A 14,136-nucleotide genomic window follows, 5' to 3' on the forward strand; every position below is an offset into this window, starting at 1 on the left:
TGACTGTGTAATTGCATGAACCCTACCTGTAATGAATGCCAGACAACTTTGATGGAAGTGGAAGCACAGTGCAGAGGGGGGCGCAGCACGGGGTGGAGCCCCCCCCCCCCAGCACGGAGGCGGGGGCACAGTGCAGACCATCCAGGGAATCAACACAGTTGCACAGAAGTGTGGAGAGGCTGTGGATGGCTCCTGGGGCAGGAAGTCTCCTTAAAAAATGGGAAGTATTCCAAGTAATTGGTGGTTACAAGAAAACCACTGTACAAATATTTTGTGAGGTCCTACTGTGTGCCACATATAACGTTTTAGCACCCAGTCACAGTTTCAGTCAGTGAACTTTTATTGTCAATGCAGAAAAATGGTCGTTTTTGTCCACATTTTTGTTTTCCTAAGACATGGATTTTTTTTTAATCTTTCCATTGTTAAATGGAAAAAAAATCTGCAGATATTTAAGCTGAGGATAGCATGCCATTACTTTCCTGTTAAACTCAAAAGTATAGAAACATTTTCTTGAACAAATGCAAATTGGATGGCTTCTTGTCTTAACTGAAGCCCTGGATCCTGAGCTGCTCTCCACAGAGTGGGACTAATGTTGACTGGTCCTTCCAGTATCAATAACTTAAGCCTGTCCACCTCTTCATCATACTTAGTTTGTTAGAATATACTAGCAGCAAGTAATCATGGTCTAAATGCTTTGCAGTGTTCTCGGCTAGTTTATACGATGGATTTTCTACTCCCTACGCCTCACCAAAGTGACCAGAGAAAAGAAATCCAGCATTCATTTTCCTAATATTTATTTGTTGATGTGTTCATGGAGCTTTCAAATACCTTTAGAAATATTTTGATATTTCATGGTGTGAATAGTCAGAGCTTTGGTGAGTTTTAGTTAGAGAATAAACATTATTATGTGTTTTTTTTAACACATGTGCATACATTTGAAAATAGCATGCATATTTTCCTATTTATGACCAATTTTTCATTCTAGTTTGTAGCCAGGGGGTGGGGTGGGGAGAAACCATTTAGATAGTATGGCTTCTTACACATGTATTTTCAGGTCTATTTCACTAAGTTGTCAGACCTGTATTAAATGCATGAAGAAGACTTAGGAGATGTGGTCAAATTTCCTTCAAGACAGTATCTTCAACAATCAAGTTTGTAAATTCAAATATAAATAGTCCCAGTTTTAAATGGAATTCTCATCTTTCTTATGTTAAAAAGCATTTACCTTTCCTGGCATCCTGCAAGACTTCAATCCTCCCTGGTCCTCCTATGGGTTTTTGTTTGTTTATTGTTTTGCCTACAAGTGAAACTACCAGCCATAGGCCTTAAAAAGCCTGCCATATTCTTCTGATTTTATTTTATGTATTTTTTGCAAGTGTGTCTTTGAGGTGTTTAAGGAAAGACCACACTGAAGAAACTGCTATTCTAATAATGTTTTGTTTTTCTTTCCTGACCTAGGAACCTTGACTATAGCCGGAAGCTAAAAAATGTAAGTGTTTTGACATCTCTCTCTAAGTTTGTATACTTTTGACTTTTAATGATGCAAGGTTGATGTTTAGCTAAATGCAGTGCCTCTAATAGGCCTCATTAGAAAGATTCTTTCTTAGGAAAAATGTATATGCATCTCTTATAGAATAGTTAATAACTGCGCTAGAGCTAAAAAGAGTAGATTTGGAGGTTTTGCTCTAACCAGAGTTCAGTCTAGAAACAAACAAATAAAAGCTTGTGTTCCGTGGCTGTTTGTTTTCTTAACACACACAGCGATAGATTTCAACATTAACATTTCCATTTGTGGCCCAGATGGGATCTCAGTCAGCACACGTTAGTTATATTATGGTTCTAGTTAATGTCCTTACATTTGGTATTGTCTGTTCTCTGGGAATTTATTTGTAAGAACTCAGTTAATAAAAGACCTTCTGGAAGTTTTGAAGGATTCATGATGTAAGAGTTTCCCACAGCGGTAGAAAACTGAACCGCATCATAATGCTCATGCACATAGCTATACTTCGGGCCCATGGCCAGCTGGACCCATATGCCTATGTCCCATTATCCAGAGCATTTTCTGGCCCACTATGGGGAAGGTAGTGCAATAAGTCCTTTCCAGCATAGACGAAGCAAAATAGACAGACTATGAAAATAAAGTCTAGGCTTTTGCATGGGCTTCTCATCCCTATGATTCTGCTAAGGAGCATATCTTTAGCCAACCCCTGATTTTTTTTTTCTCCAATTCAAAGTAAAGAAGATTTTTGTTTTTGTGGACAGTTCTTTGGAGAGACAGCATAAAACAAATGTTGGACAGTAACCTCAGACCACTGGATATCCATGAACAGTCCTCAGCATCCAAGTTTGTTTAACTGATAGCAACTGTGTCAAGGCTAAAATATTCCCATCTCAGATTAATGGGGGTGTGGCGACACTCTGATGCGAGAGGCCAGTAGGTCCCACTCTCTGGGTATTGCTGACTCTGACGTCACTTAGATGTACTGTGTTGATCCTGTGCCGCAGAGCACTCAGTAACCTTAATCACTCCTTTGGGAGTTTTGCCATCCATCCCAGTAGGTTCTCCATGTGCACAAGTGGAAATTAGGGGCTCTGAAAGAACCCATCTCAAATGGAGCTGACAGACTCCTGCATCGCTTGTCTGGGTAAAGACTCCAAAGAGTTTGTGGGACAATGCTGTCTGATGAGAGCATCATTTTGGAGGATTTATTTTCCCTTCTTGCTCACTCAGAGATCACTTTCTCACAACCTCCTTTTCCCTAGAGCTGGAGACTTGCTTGACTGAATCGTGTCTCTGGGTCAACCGGGACAGCATTGGGTTCCCATTACCACGATCTCACCTTAATGGGTGCAGCATGACTGATTTTCACGAGTCGGTGGTGCTGAGCTGTTCCTTCCTGCTTAGCTGTTCCTGGAGGGTTCCTGAGCCCCATGCTGAAGTATCGTTCCTCAGGACAAATCCTCCCACCCTTATGCGTTGTTCTGTTCCATAGGTGTTGGTGACCATTTATTGGCTGGGGAAAGCCGCAAACAGCTGTGCGTCCTACAGTGGAACCACCCTGAACCTGAAGGAGTTTGAAGGACTCTTGGCTCAGATGCGAAAGGTAGCTTGGCTTTTCTTCCTCATCCCTGGAGGGTTGGACAAAGCGGGAAAGCAACACGTTTTTAAGATGATTACAGTTCTGGGGCTAGAGTGCTCAGCAGGGAAGCGCATTTGATACTCTTCCAGAGGACCTGGGTTCAGTTCCCAGCAGCCACGTGGAAGCCCACAACCTTAAGTAACTCCAGTTCCAGGGGATATGATGCCCTTTTCTGACCCCTGTGGGCATGCATGCAGAGAAAACACTCACACACATAGAATAAAAAAAAAAAAAAAAAAACTTTACTAAAAGGAAGATAAATATAGTTTCACATGGCAGAACTGTACTGACCCAAGGTATACATTCAAGAAAGGGTCCGTTTGTCTTACCCAGAGCATATTTGCCTCCTGAGTCTCAGTTTTATATGTTACAATCTTTGGTGATTGGAAAGTCTGAGCCGGCTCCAACTGTAGTTTCGAAAGAGCGAGTTTGGTATGTTGGTGCGTGGCTTGGTACAACCATGGAGCTCATGGCTTGTGCATCTGGGGGAGGCGATGCTTGAATTAAACAATGTGGCATTCTGTAAAAACAACCACTGGCTCTGCACTTTCAGCCTAAAGGTCATTGTGTTTGCCTGTTAGGGCCGTGATGTGGGTGAGGTGATGCCAGCCATGTCCTTGCCCCGGGCCCCGCCCTGGACGGGCTCTGAGAAGTTAGACGTTTCCTTCTACTGGGTCTGTCTGATGATCGTTGTATCTGAGTGATCTGGAAACTCTGAAAATGGTTTTAAAGCTTGATGTGTTTATTTGACAAAATATTTGATGGCATATCATTAAAAACTTGGTTTGTTTGCTTGTGGGGAAGATTGACAGAAGGTAGGAGTTTGTCAAAGAAGCAGCAGAATGCTTTGTATGTGCCTGCCTTTAAAGGCTCCACAGTGGTTCAGCCTCAGTAAGCAGGAAGGCTCGCTTGAAGTTATCATCCTTGTATTTTGGTCAGGGCCGTCTCAGAGCATAAATAATTGAGGCAGCTCTTCCTTGCTTTTCAAAGTAAATACAAAATAAATCCACTAATGAGACTCAAAGATATCCAAAGGGCCAGCAAGTTGGCTCATTGAGTAAAGATGCTGCCACCACGCCTTATGACCTGAGACCCACGTGGGGGAAGGAGAAAACTGATGCACACAAGTGTTCCTCAGACCTTCATGTATATACCCAGATCTCACACACACACACACACACACACACACAGAGAGAGAGAGAGAGAGAGAGAGAGAGAGAGAGAGAGAGAGAGAGAGAGAGAGAGAGAGAGAAATAAAAATTTTTCAGGATATTCAGACCTTCATGATTTTAATTCTGAAGGCAAGAATTTGTTCCAACTTTCTAATAAATTGTTCTTCTTTCCTTAAAGCTGTGGTTCGCAATCTGTGGGTCATGACCCTTAGACAGGGTCGCATATCAGATATCTTGCATATCAAATAGTTACATTATGATTCATAACAGTAGCAAAATTACAGTTATGAAGTAGCAACGAAAATAATGTTATGGTTAGGGGGTCACCACAACATTTGGCACAGTATAAAGGGTCGCAGCCTTAGGAAGGTGGAGAAGCACTGCCTTAAAGCTAAGAGTCTCTACATTTGCCCGAAGCCAGTCTGGCTCACATATCTATAATGGATAAAGCAGGGTTGAGTGTGTACTCAGTGTAGAGGACTGGCCTGGCATGCAATAGGCCCTGGGTTTGCTCCCTAGCACTGAAAACAACAACAACAACAACAACAACAACAACAGGACAACCTTTGTATTTATCATGACCTATGGAACAAATACACCCATACAGTAAGTACAACCCACTGTCTCTTGCCTTGGCTCTATTACCCTCCATCTTTCATCTAACTAATAGAGTGCCATTGCTGGTTGGGAGTTGGACGTGTGAGTGGTTGCTTCTATATTCAGTGGTACTTGGGCAATACTAGGTGGGTCATCTGTTGAAAGCTGCTGAAATCTCACAGCCCTGCTGATGGATGAGGAAGAACCTAGTCTGCTTTGCTAGCTCCCTTCCTGCTGAGACTATGCCTGCAGCTGCTTCTCTTTGGAGTGAATGTAGACAACACCACAGGAAATGATGCAGGGTTTGGCACGGCTAGGCAAAGCATGGCTCTTCACGACTGTGGCCCCATGTGGTACTCCCATGCCATAGCGGTGCTTGAGACCAGACGACCTGGAAGATACTGGTCTATCCAAACACTGGCAATATTTTGTATCTGATCTGTATTCTTCCATGCTCTCACTTTCTGGGTTCACCTGCAAAATGTAAGAAACTCAAATTAACAGCTGAAAGGAATATTTTATTTTTTCTCATATAAGTGGGTGTGAGCATGCAGTCCAGAGCTAGTGTGGCAGTTCTACACCTGGACGATGCCAGAAAGCCCAGACCCTTGTGTCCCATGTGCCATCATCCTCAGCCCACAGCTTTTCCCTGCTGGCTCAAGCTAGCTAGCTGCTCAGACTTTTTCCCTGTCATGTCTGCATTCAAGTCAGGAGGAAGGAGGAACAGAGAAAGGGGCTATCTTGTGAGCACGCTTTTACAAAATTACACACTGCATCCTGCTGTGGTTTGAACGCCCCCGCCCCTATAAAACTCATGCTGGACCTTAACTGCAGTGGTGGTAACAGGAGTTATACTCTCAGGGCTATTTGGCCATGGGGGGTACAGTCTCACAAATGGATTGATGCTATGGTTGCTAGAGTGGGTTTATAATCCCAGCTGTGTTATCAAGGCACACTGTCCATTGCATACACATTCTCTGGGTAAAGAATGGCTTCTATCATGTTAGGAAGGTCTTTCTCCATGACAGCACCTTGACATTGGATTTAGCAGACTTCGGAACTTTGATGTGTAAGTTCTTTTTAAATTACCTAGTCTGTGGCATTCTGTTCTAGCAGAAGAAAATGGACAATAACAACTCCCAGCTTACATCTCATTGACTTGAACTTGGTCACAAATTCATACCCATCCACAAGTAAAGGCTTGGAAAAGAAAGGCTTTATTTTGGCATATATATATATATATATATATTTTTTTTTTTTTAACTAGATGAGAAGTAGACAGATTTTTGGGACAACTGAACACTGTGAACAGAGGCTGGCTGAAATAAATTTGAAATTAAATTTGTGTCTTCCTCAAAAGGGACTAACTAGAAAATTTTAATATTAATTTTTTCAGTGGAAAAATGTGTACAAAATCAGTAACTATAGGGTACTTACTCTATAATTAATATGTGGAGAGCCCTTAGCAAGAATCCTGAAGTGGAAGGGGGCTTGGAACTCTCAGTGTTGTGAACCATGTGGGTTATTTCTCCATGACCTTCACTCATCATTCCCATCTATCCTGGAGTTTATTCTCCTTCCTGTAAGAAGTCAATCCTCATAAAGGGATGTAGCTAACAGCATCTCCAGGGAAGATGCTTCTAGTTCCTGGAAAGGTAAGGAAGTAGTTCCTCTAGGTCCAGAGGTATAATTCCAAGGAATGGGTGTTCTGTTCTACACTAGTCATTGTGACCATGGGTGGCCCACCCCATTCCTGATCCAAGAGGCGAGGGCATCACTAGGAGGAAGGGATAGAAAGGGGGAAGTGTGTCTAGCAAACAAAACCTGGAGAGACGAGTGCATGAAATAGCCACTACCATCATACTCATTCTCCAATTTTGTATCTACTTACCTTTTTCTGTTTATCTGTGGTCTTCCCTTTCAGAACACAAGGTTCCTACAAATAAGGTGCCCGTTGATTTATTTTTATGATGCTGTGTCCCTGGGGCTAGAATACTACCTAGAAGGCCCTTGGGCAGTATCAGTAGAATGAATCGCTTATGTTGGAGAAGTTAAACCTCAGACATGTTGGAGCAGCACTCAGCCACCCTATAAATCACACAGCAAGCCGAAAAATGTTGAGGTGTCCAGAGAAGGCATCTGGAGTGTCTTAGATACTGTCAGTCACCCACAGGCCCTTGCTGGCTCTCATTAACACTCACAGAGGGCCTAGGAAGAAGGGGGATTAGTGAAATAAGCCGTGAGTTTGTGGAGGCTAGAGGCGCCCATTCCCTTTATGAACCCTTTCACCAGAACAGCAAGTAGTTGGTCCAGTGGGTTGATTTCAGTCTTTCCTGCCTTCCCTTGAGAGCTCTGTGGAAGACAGGGGCTACTGTGCTCCAAGATGAAAGGCACAGACAATGCAATTAGACCCCGTGAAAGACTTAGACATACCTGTCTTTGTTGGTTTATATTTTCCACCCTCCCCCAGATCCTCACTCTAAAGTCCTCCCAGCCCCCTCCCCCCCCCCAAAGTGTGGTGGCTTGATTGAAACCAGTAAAACTGGAAGTCCAGTGGATAGCCACATTTTTTACTTCTGGCTAACAAGTCAGCCTCTTGGTTTACCTGTGGCATTCCTGGGAGGCCAGCGTGGCCAGGTTGGCCACAGTGACCTACTTTCTGCTTTTCAGACTGTCCACGCCATTTATTTCCCCACTGGGGACTCAATCTTGGCTTACTACGTAGTCATGAACATGGTAAGCTTTCTATTTTTCTTCCCCGTGAGCATCAGGGAGACAGCTGCTGAGGCTCCAGGAACAGACACACTGATCCTCTTTCTTCCTGAATCTTCTCCTGCAGTTGGGAGTGCAGGGAAGACCCAGGCTTCATGGAAAGCCTTTCTGGTATTTTTGTCATGTGGCACCAAGCAGTCTGTAAGCATGTCACTTCCAGCTGCAACCAGTGGCCCCACCCCCTGGCTGTCTGTTTTTTACAAGGCACTGAGGTATAAGTAGAAAAAGAACAGGTCAGTGTGGAAAGTGTTGCCTTTGACACCGGTGTATAAATATTGTATAATTTCTATATTAAAATGTATATGCCTCAGTGAAGGAATAGTAGTTAAAGTCCTTACTCTGCATCATCCCGTTCCGAATACTTTCCACAGATCACGTGTTTAATAGTCCCAGAAACTCGGTTGGATGGGTACCTTTGCTATGTCCCATTTTATAGATGAAGACCCATGAGGCGACGTGAGTTGCCTATATCACACAGCTAACAAGATTTAAACCCAGCCATTATGGCTTCTGAAGCTAAGCGTTTGGCCATGGCCCTAACTTGCATCTCTTTTGTGACATTTCTCCTTCAGTCATTTGGTCGTAAACAGCATCAGTTAGGAGACATAACCCAGATTGGCAAGCATTCACAAGGATGCAGGCAGCACCCAGTCTTGAGCCATCTTGCCAAACCTAGAGATGAATCGTTTTAGGTTTTATTTTTAAGTATTTACTATTTACTGTGTGGCTTAAGTTAAAGTAACTCTTTGATTCCTATTTTTCTCTTCTATAAAATAAGGGTATTATTAACTACCACATTGGCTGGGTATGGGGGTGAATAACACGATATGCAGAAAGCATGACCCAGACATATAGTAAGTGTTTAATAAAAGTATGCTTCACCTTTTAGTCATTTGGTTGATGAGTAATTTACAATAATATCTTGTATTCCCAAAGAAGCTAAATTTGACCCTCTGTCTAATTCAGGTCTGTTTTTCGGTGAGTTATACGTTCTTTTTTCAACTTCTCAGGCCTGGATTTTATTCCAAATTCTGGTTAACTTTTGACCTGCACATAATTAACCTTAATTTCCATAAGTGGCATTTCTGAGCCGTGGTTCTGAACCTGTGGATCTTGACCGCTTTGGGGTTGAACGACCCTTTCACAAGGGTCAGATATCAGATCCCCTGCATGTCAGGTATTTACATTACAGTTCATGACAGGAGCAAAATTACAGTTATGAAGTAGCAACAGTTTTATGGTTGGGGGTCACCACAACCCTGAGGAGCTGTATTCAAGGGTCAGAGCATTGGGAAGGTTGAGACCCACTGCTCTAGTGTCTTGTTGCTGGACTCACCCAGGCATTTGACAGCCTAGTCTTCTGGGGCACTAATTGGCTGGGGCTGCAGGGTCCCCCCCCCCCCCCCCCCGCCAGCCCTGCCCCTGTCCTCTTGCCCACTCCTTCCTCCCTGATGGGAAACCTGAGTGTGCCTGGTGAATTACAACCATTCCAACCCCATGCCTGTCTCCCCAGGGTGGGGAATGGGTCAGAAGCGCACCCCTCCATAATTGTTAGAAACAGCCGTCAATTATAGTTCCTGCAAAGGCATGGGCTCCCAGGGCCCCTTAGACAGAATTAGACCAGCAACCATCTCAAACTGCAAACAGGGAGAGTGGTGATTTTTTTTTTTTTTCCTTTTCCATTGGGAACGCAGAGGGGACCTCCATGTGCATCCCAGGGAGATCTGCGGGGCAACATTCCAGATTTTGTCCGTGAGAGCATACTCCTCTGCCAGTGTGCTCTACAGGCTTGATTTCTAGTGACAGTCTCGGGGATATTAAGCGGAGGTTTATCTTTGAGTCCCGTCGTCCGTTCCCCCCCCCCCCCAGCCTGGACTATTGTAATGAATGCGAAGGCACTGGCGGGAACAAGGCTTTTATTATAATGCGAGGGTGAGGATGATTTTGACTGACCTTTCTTCTGCTGGAGTTTCAGTGTTTTAGTATGTGCCGCTTGTGCTGGAAAGAATTTATAATCACAGGCTGTCAAAGGCAGCCATTGTTCTCCTTGCTCTGAACATGTGGGTCAGCCACAAGTGCCTGCAGCTCCCCCAACGCCAAGAGCTGGCGGAGAGAGAGCATGCCTGGATTCTTCTGAGGCATCAGGAAAAGCGTTTTGCATATTTTTCATTGCTTTTTTTTTTTTTAACTTTTGCCTCAGAAAGACAGCTCGCTTTCAGAGCAGGAATTTCCCTCCAAGGTAGCAGGAGAGGGAAGCATGCAGCTCCAGAATTTCACAGCCCTGATTCTGCCTGCATTTGCCAGACAGCCTTCCCCTGGGCAGTAGCACTGAATTAGGGACTCGTCCCAGAGACATGCGGTTATGGATTCCGAAAGACAGGTCAAAGGTTTTGTCTTTATTGTCAATGATTATTGCATTTTTGTGAACCCAAACTTTGTGATTCTTTATGTTTACTTTTTTAAAAAAAAATTACGGGATATGAGTTTCTTGGGGATTTTTTTTAAGTTGTGCATGATTTTCTAATTGAAAGAATGCAGCAGAGAAAGGCTGAGGAATTGGATAATCACCTGTTGATTAGCCTCATGAGCTAGCTGCTCCGACTTTTCCACACCAGATTGCCTAATGCACGTATCTTGCGGACCCCCGGAGGCCGGATAACATATGTATGTTGCCGTCATATCTGAAATTCTTCCGTTTTATTTTGGGACAGGAGACTGATGACATTGAGAGTCCTAAGCGCAGTATCCGGGACAGTGGCTATATTGACTGCTGGGACTCTGAACGCAGCGACTCTCTCTCTCCTCCTCGCCACGGCCGAGATGACTCCTTCGACAGCCTGGATTCTTTTGGCTCCCGCTCCCGGCAGACACCTTCACCAGATGTAGTTCTCAGGGGAAGCAGTGATGGTAGGTTGGCTCTTCATACACCGCCCATCTTGGAGTTAATCGTTAACAGGAGTTTCAGGGGCATGGTTAGAGAGTGCAGGGCCGGGAAGGCAGTCTCCAGACCCACCTGGCTGGAGCCTGGGAATTCTATAAAACTAGTAGGGGGAAGGGAAAAGTCTTTGACTCTTGTTCTTCGTGGCTTTCAGAATTTTGCTTGGCTTTGCCCGCGGTTCATTCGAACACTGCCTCCCTCAGTGAGTGTATCTTCTGTTGGAAAATGTGTTACATCATTCTTCCCTGAAACAAGATGCTGTGCAGACCATTAGCTCATAAAGTGTACTCCCGTTTATATACTGTGGGTGCAAGAAAGGGAAATGTTTAGTGAGTAACACACTGTGGAAGGGAAAATGAAACAACTCCCCAGCAAATTAGAAGTACGCTTTACATCCTCAAAGCCCAGGGGCCCCCGAGGCTGTGCCCCTCTCCATTAGCACCTGTTTTATCAATCAATTTGATGCTTAGCATGTCTCACTGGTGGGCTAGCTCAGTGCAAATGGCCATGAATGAATAGTACATAGCCAGACTGTTTGTTGGCCCCAAAGCTGAATTTTATTTAAAGCCTGCAGATTTGATATTACTTGTATGGAATGATCATTATTTTCTCTCCAGAAAAAAAAAAAAAGTGTGGTCCTATAGCCTGATGTGAGTTCAGTGGCTGTTACTAAGAGCTGCTTGCTTTACTTCTCTTACACCTTGGGGCTTTTAACGAGAGCAGGTAGCTTGGTTCTGCATGTAAACTTGCAGAACAACAGTAAGGCTGGTGGGGGATTTTTGTTGTTGTTGTTTCTGTTTTTGTGTATGTTGCTTGGTTGATAGTAATATTTTGGGATAACCTTCTACTGTCTGAGATCAAGATTATCTTTTGTGGCTGCAGTGTTGACATTAAATTCTTACTATAGTTTTTTGTTTGTTTAGTGAAGTACTAGAGATTGATGCTAGGCCTTGTGCGGTCTAAGTGAGTGCTGGACCACTGAGCTGCATCCCAGCCCCTGAGCTGTGCAAGTCACTGTGATACTTGACTATTTTCCAGGTCCAGGTTCTAAGTTAGACTAGATGCTTAACGCTCGCAGTGTCTTAATCTTCAGCCTAGATGTTGGTGTCTGGCAACATCTTAGGTTATCCTTGCATGGAGCTGGGAGACACCTTACAGATGTGTCTTCGGGAGTTGAAGTCTGTCCCAACATTTCTAAATGAGGAAAATCGCTGTCTGTCTAGTAGTTTAATTGTGTCAGCCTCAAGAAGCATGGGTGCAAATGGGTACTCTTAATTTACCCGGGCTACTTTGGTCTTTACCCAGTAGAAGTTTTATTCTAAACTCACTGAACAAATGTGTTGGCTCAGAATATATACTTTTCAGCTGACAGATTAGCCTCAGGGCCACATAGTGTGCGACTCCTAAAGAATTCCATGCTACATTGTGAGCTGCTTGAGAAATATTTCTGAAATTTTATTTGACATCTTAAATACCACCCACAGCACTAGAAGTTAAAATACCAAGTCCGTGATCTAATTATGCTTCAATATAACCCAAGCATGGGTTTCCTTTTACAAAAGCCATCTTGACCAAACTGTTTCACCCATACTGTTTGTTTTAACCTCTAAAAAAAAATGTGACTGTTTTTCCACCTCTTTTTCTATAACTGGTATTGTGGATGCTTTAGTCTGTCACCAGCTTTGAGGGGTTCAGAGTTTAAACCACATCTTGAAAGGATTTGAGATGGTGATTAGTAACATTATGCTAAAATATCCCAAAGCACAGTTTAGTTGCAGCAATTAAAACTGATAAACTAGAGCCTATTTATAAATGCTTTCTCCATCAGATGAACAGTGGGGAATACAGCCCTACCATTTCCCCACTCTGTGCATCTCCATAGGTTTTACCAATCAATCTGATACCTTCAGGCATATCTTCCTATAAACTAATCAAGACCCAGTGAAGCTTTAAAAGAAAAAACACATTTCTTAATCTTCCTTTCTAGTTTGTTCCTTTAAAATGATGCTCATCAGTAAGATTGCTAGTTCTAATAAATAGTTCCATGTTCGGAAGATTTCGAGGAGGGGGGGCATGTCTTTGCATTTTTTTGTCCCCAGACTCACAACCAATCTGGGGCAATTTTAACATAAAATTCTCTCCCTTTGTATTGGGTCCATATGGAAGGCTTCAACTGTGTTATTATGGATGGGTACCCACTGACCAATTCAAAAGAGACAAGCCATGTTCAGAAGCGCCATGATTCTGATTTGGATACAGTTTCCTGGTAGGCTTGCTTCAGCCAACATGTCTTGCCAGCCAGGTACCAAGTGCCTCCTTCCGCTTCCACAAGCATCACCTGTGAAGTCACTCAGGAAACTTCAATGAACAGAAAACACAACCTTGTACTCATGTTGCTTTAAAAATTAGTAATAGTTCATAAATATGACTCATTGCCTTAATTCAGTATACCAGTATTTTTTTAAAAAAAGATGTGTTACAAAAAAATATATAAAGAGTAAGTACAAGTAAAGTGCTAGGAAAAAAGTGACAAAGTCTTTGTAATTTGGGGGTGTTTGGCAGCAGATATGTGGAAGGAAGAGGGGGTGGAGGAGGGTAAGGAAACCAAATGGCTCTACTTGCCGATAGGCACATGGAAAAGAAGGGTGAGACTTTGATAAAATGATAATGCACCGTGTGTTCTGTTCTGTTTTCCTAACTCTGAACGTTTGGGGAGAAGCCAGCCTGGTAAATTTCCAGGTCCACAGGATGAAGTGAAGTAACAGTCTTTTTCAGGTCTAGCCTTATAATTACCCAGGCATACCATGCCAGCCTCCCTGAGGTCCTCTGCACCATTTCACTGGACCCTCACAATACCCCAGGGGAGCACTAGTGTCTCCTCTGTGAAGGCCACGGGAACCGAGGGGACCTGGGGTTTCAACTCCCAGTGTCGTGGAGCTCTCGAGTGGTGCAACTGAAATGCCATCTTGGCTGTGCATCTTTGAAGCTGCCCACTTCACAGCTCAGACCAGGGACTTCGGCAAGTTAACATTTCTTAAAATGTCTGTCGAGACCATCCCGAAGAGTAATTCAAGGAGGAAAGGGGTGTGCTTACATGCTAACACATTTTGAGACTTTTGGTATATTGCGATAATATTTAGAGATGATACAGAAATATGGCCCCTAGACTCTAGGTTGAGGGATCCAAGACAACTGTAACCATCACTAAGCTGTCATAGTAAATGCTTTCATTCATTTATTCAGCACACTGGAGTAGTTCCCCTAGCCCGGGACACTGTAAAAAGACGTTTTTCTCAAGAGCAGTGTGCTCACAGGACAGAACGTTGGGTGTCTGGAGAGCAGAATCCAGTCTCCCCGAGCCCACACTAGTCAGCCATGGGGAGGGGAGGACCTCTGCGAGCCTGTTTCTATCCTTATAAAGAGAGGCTACTATCAAGTGGGGAAACAAATCCATGTGCTTGGCACGGCCAGGCGGTGTGCGTATTTGTTTACAGGCAACATTTTATTTTGGCTGACA

General features: G+C 43.7%; 1 protein-coding gene across 1 annotated transcript in view; it reads left to right on the top strand.

The window, feature by feature from the left end:
- Positions 1-1,458: 1,458 nt before the first annotated feature.
- Positions 1,459-14,136, top strand: part of Limch1 (LIM and calponin homology domains 1) — an 89,036-nt gene continuing 76,358 nt past the window's right edge. Inside the window, exons 1-3 of the mRNA XM_059275937.1 lie at positions 1,459-1,489; positions 2,994-3,104; positions 10,393-10,588. Coding sequence (XP_059131920.1) covers positions 3,096-3,104; positions 10,393-10,588 — 205 coding nt within the window. The 5' untranslated portion in view covers positions 1,459-1,489; positions 2,994-3,095. The remainder of the gene's footprint in view (positions 1,490-2,993; positions 3,105-10,392; positions 10,589-14,136) is intronic.

This window comes from Peromyscus eremicus, chromosome 10 (genome assembly GCF_949786415.1).
Source record: "Peromyscus eremicus chromosome 10, PerEre_H2_v1, whole genome shotgun sequence".
In the NCBI taxonomy this organism is placed as follows: domain Eukaryota; kingdom Metazoa; phylum Chordata; class Mammalia; order Rodentia; family Cricetidae; genus Peromyscus; species Peromyscus eremicus.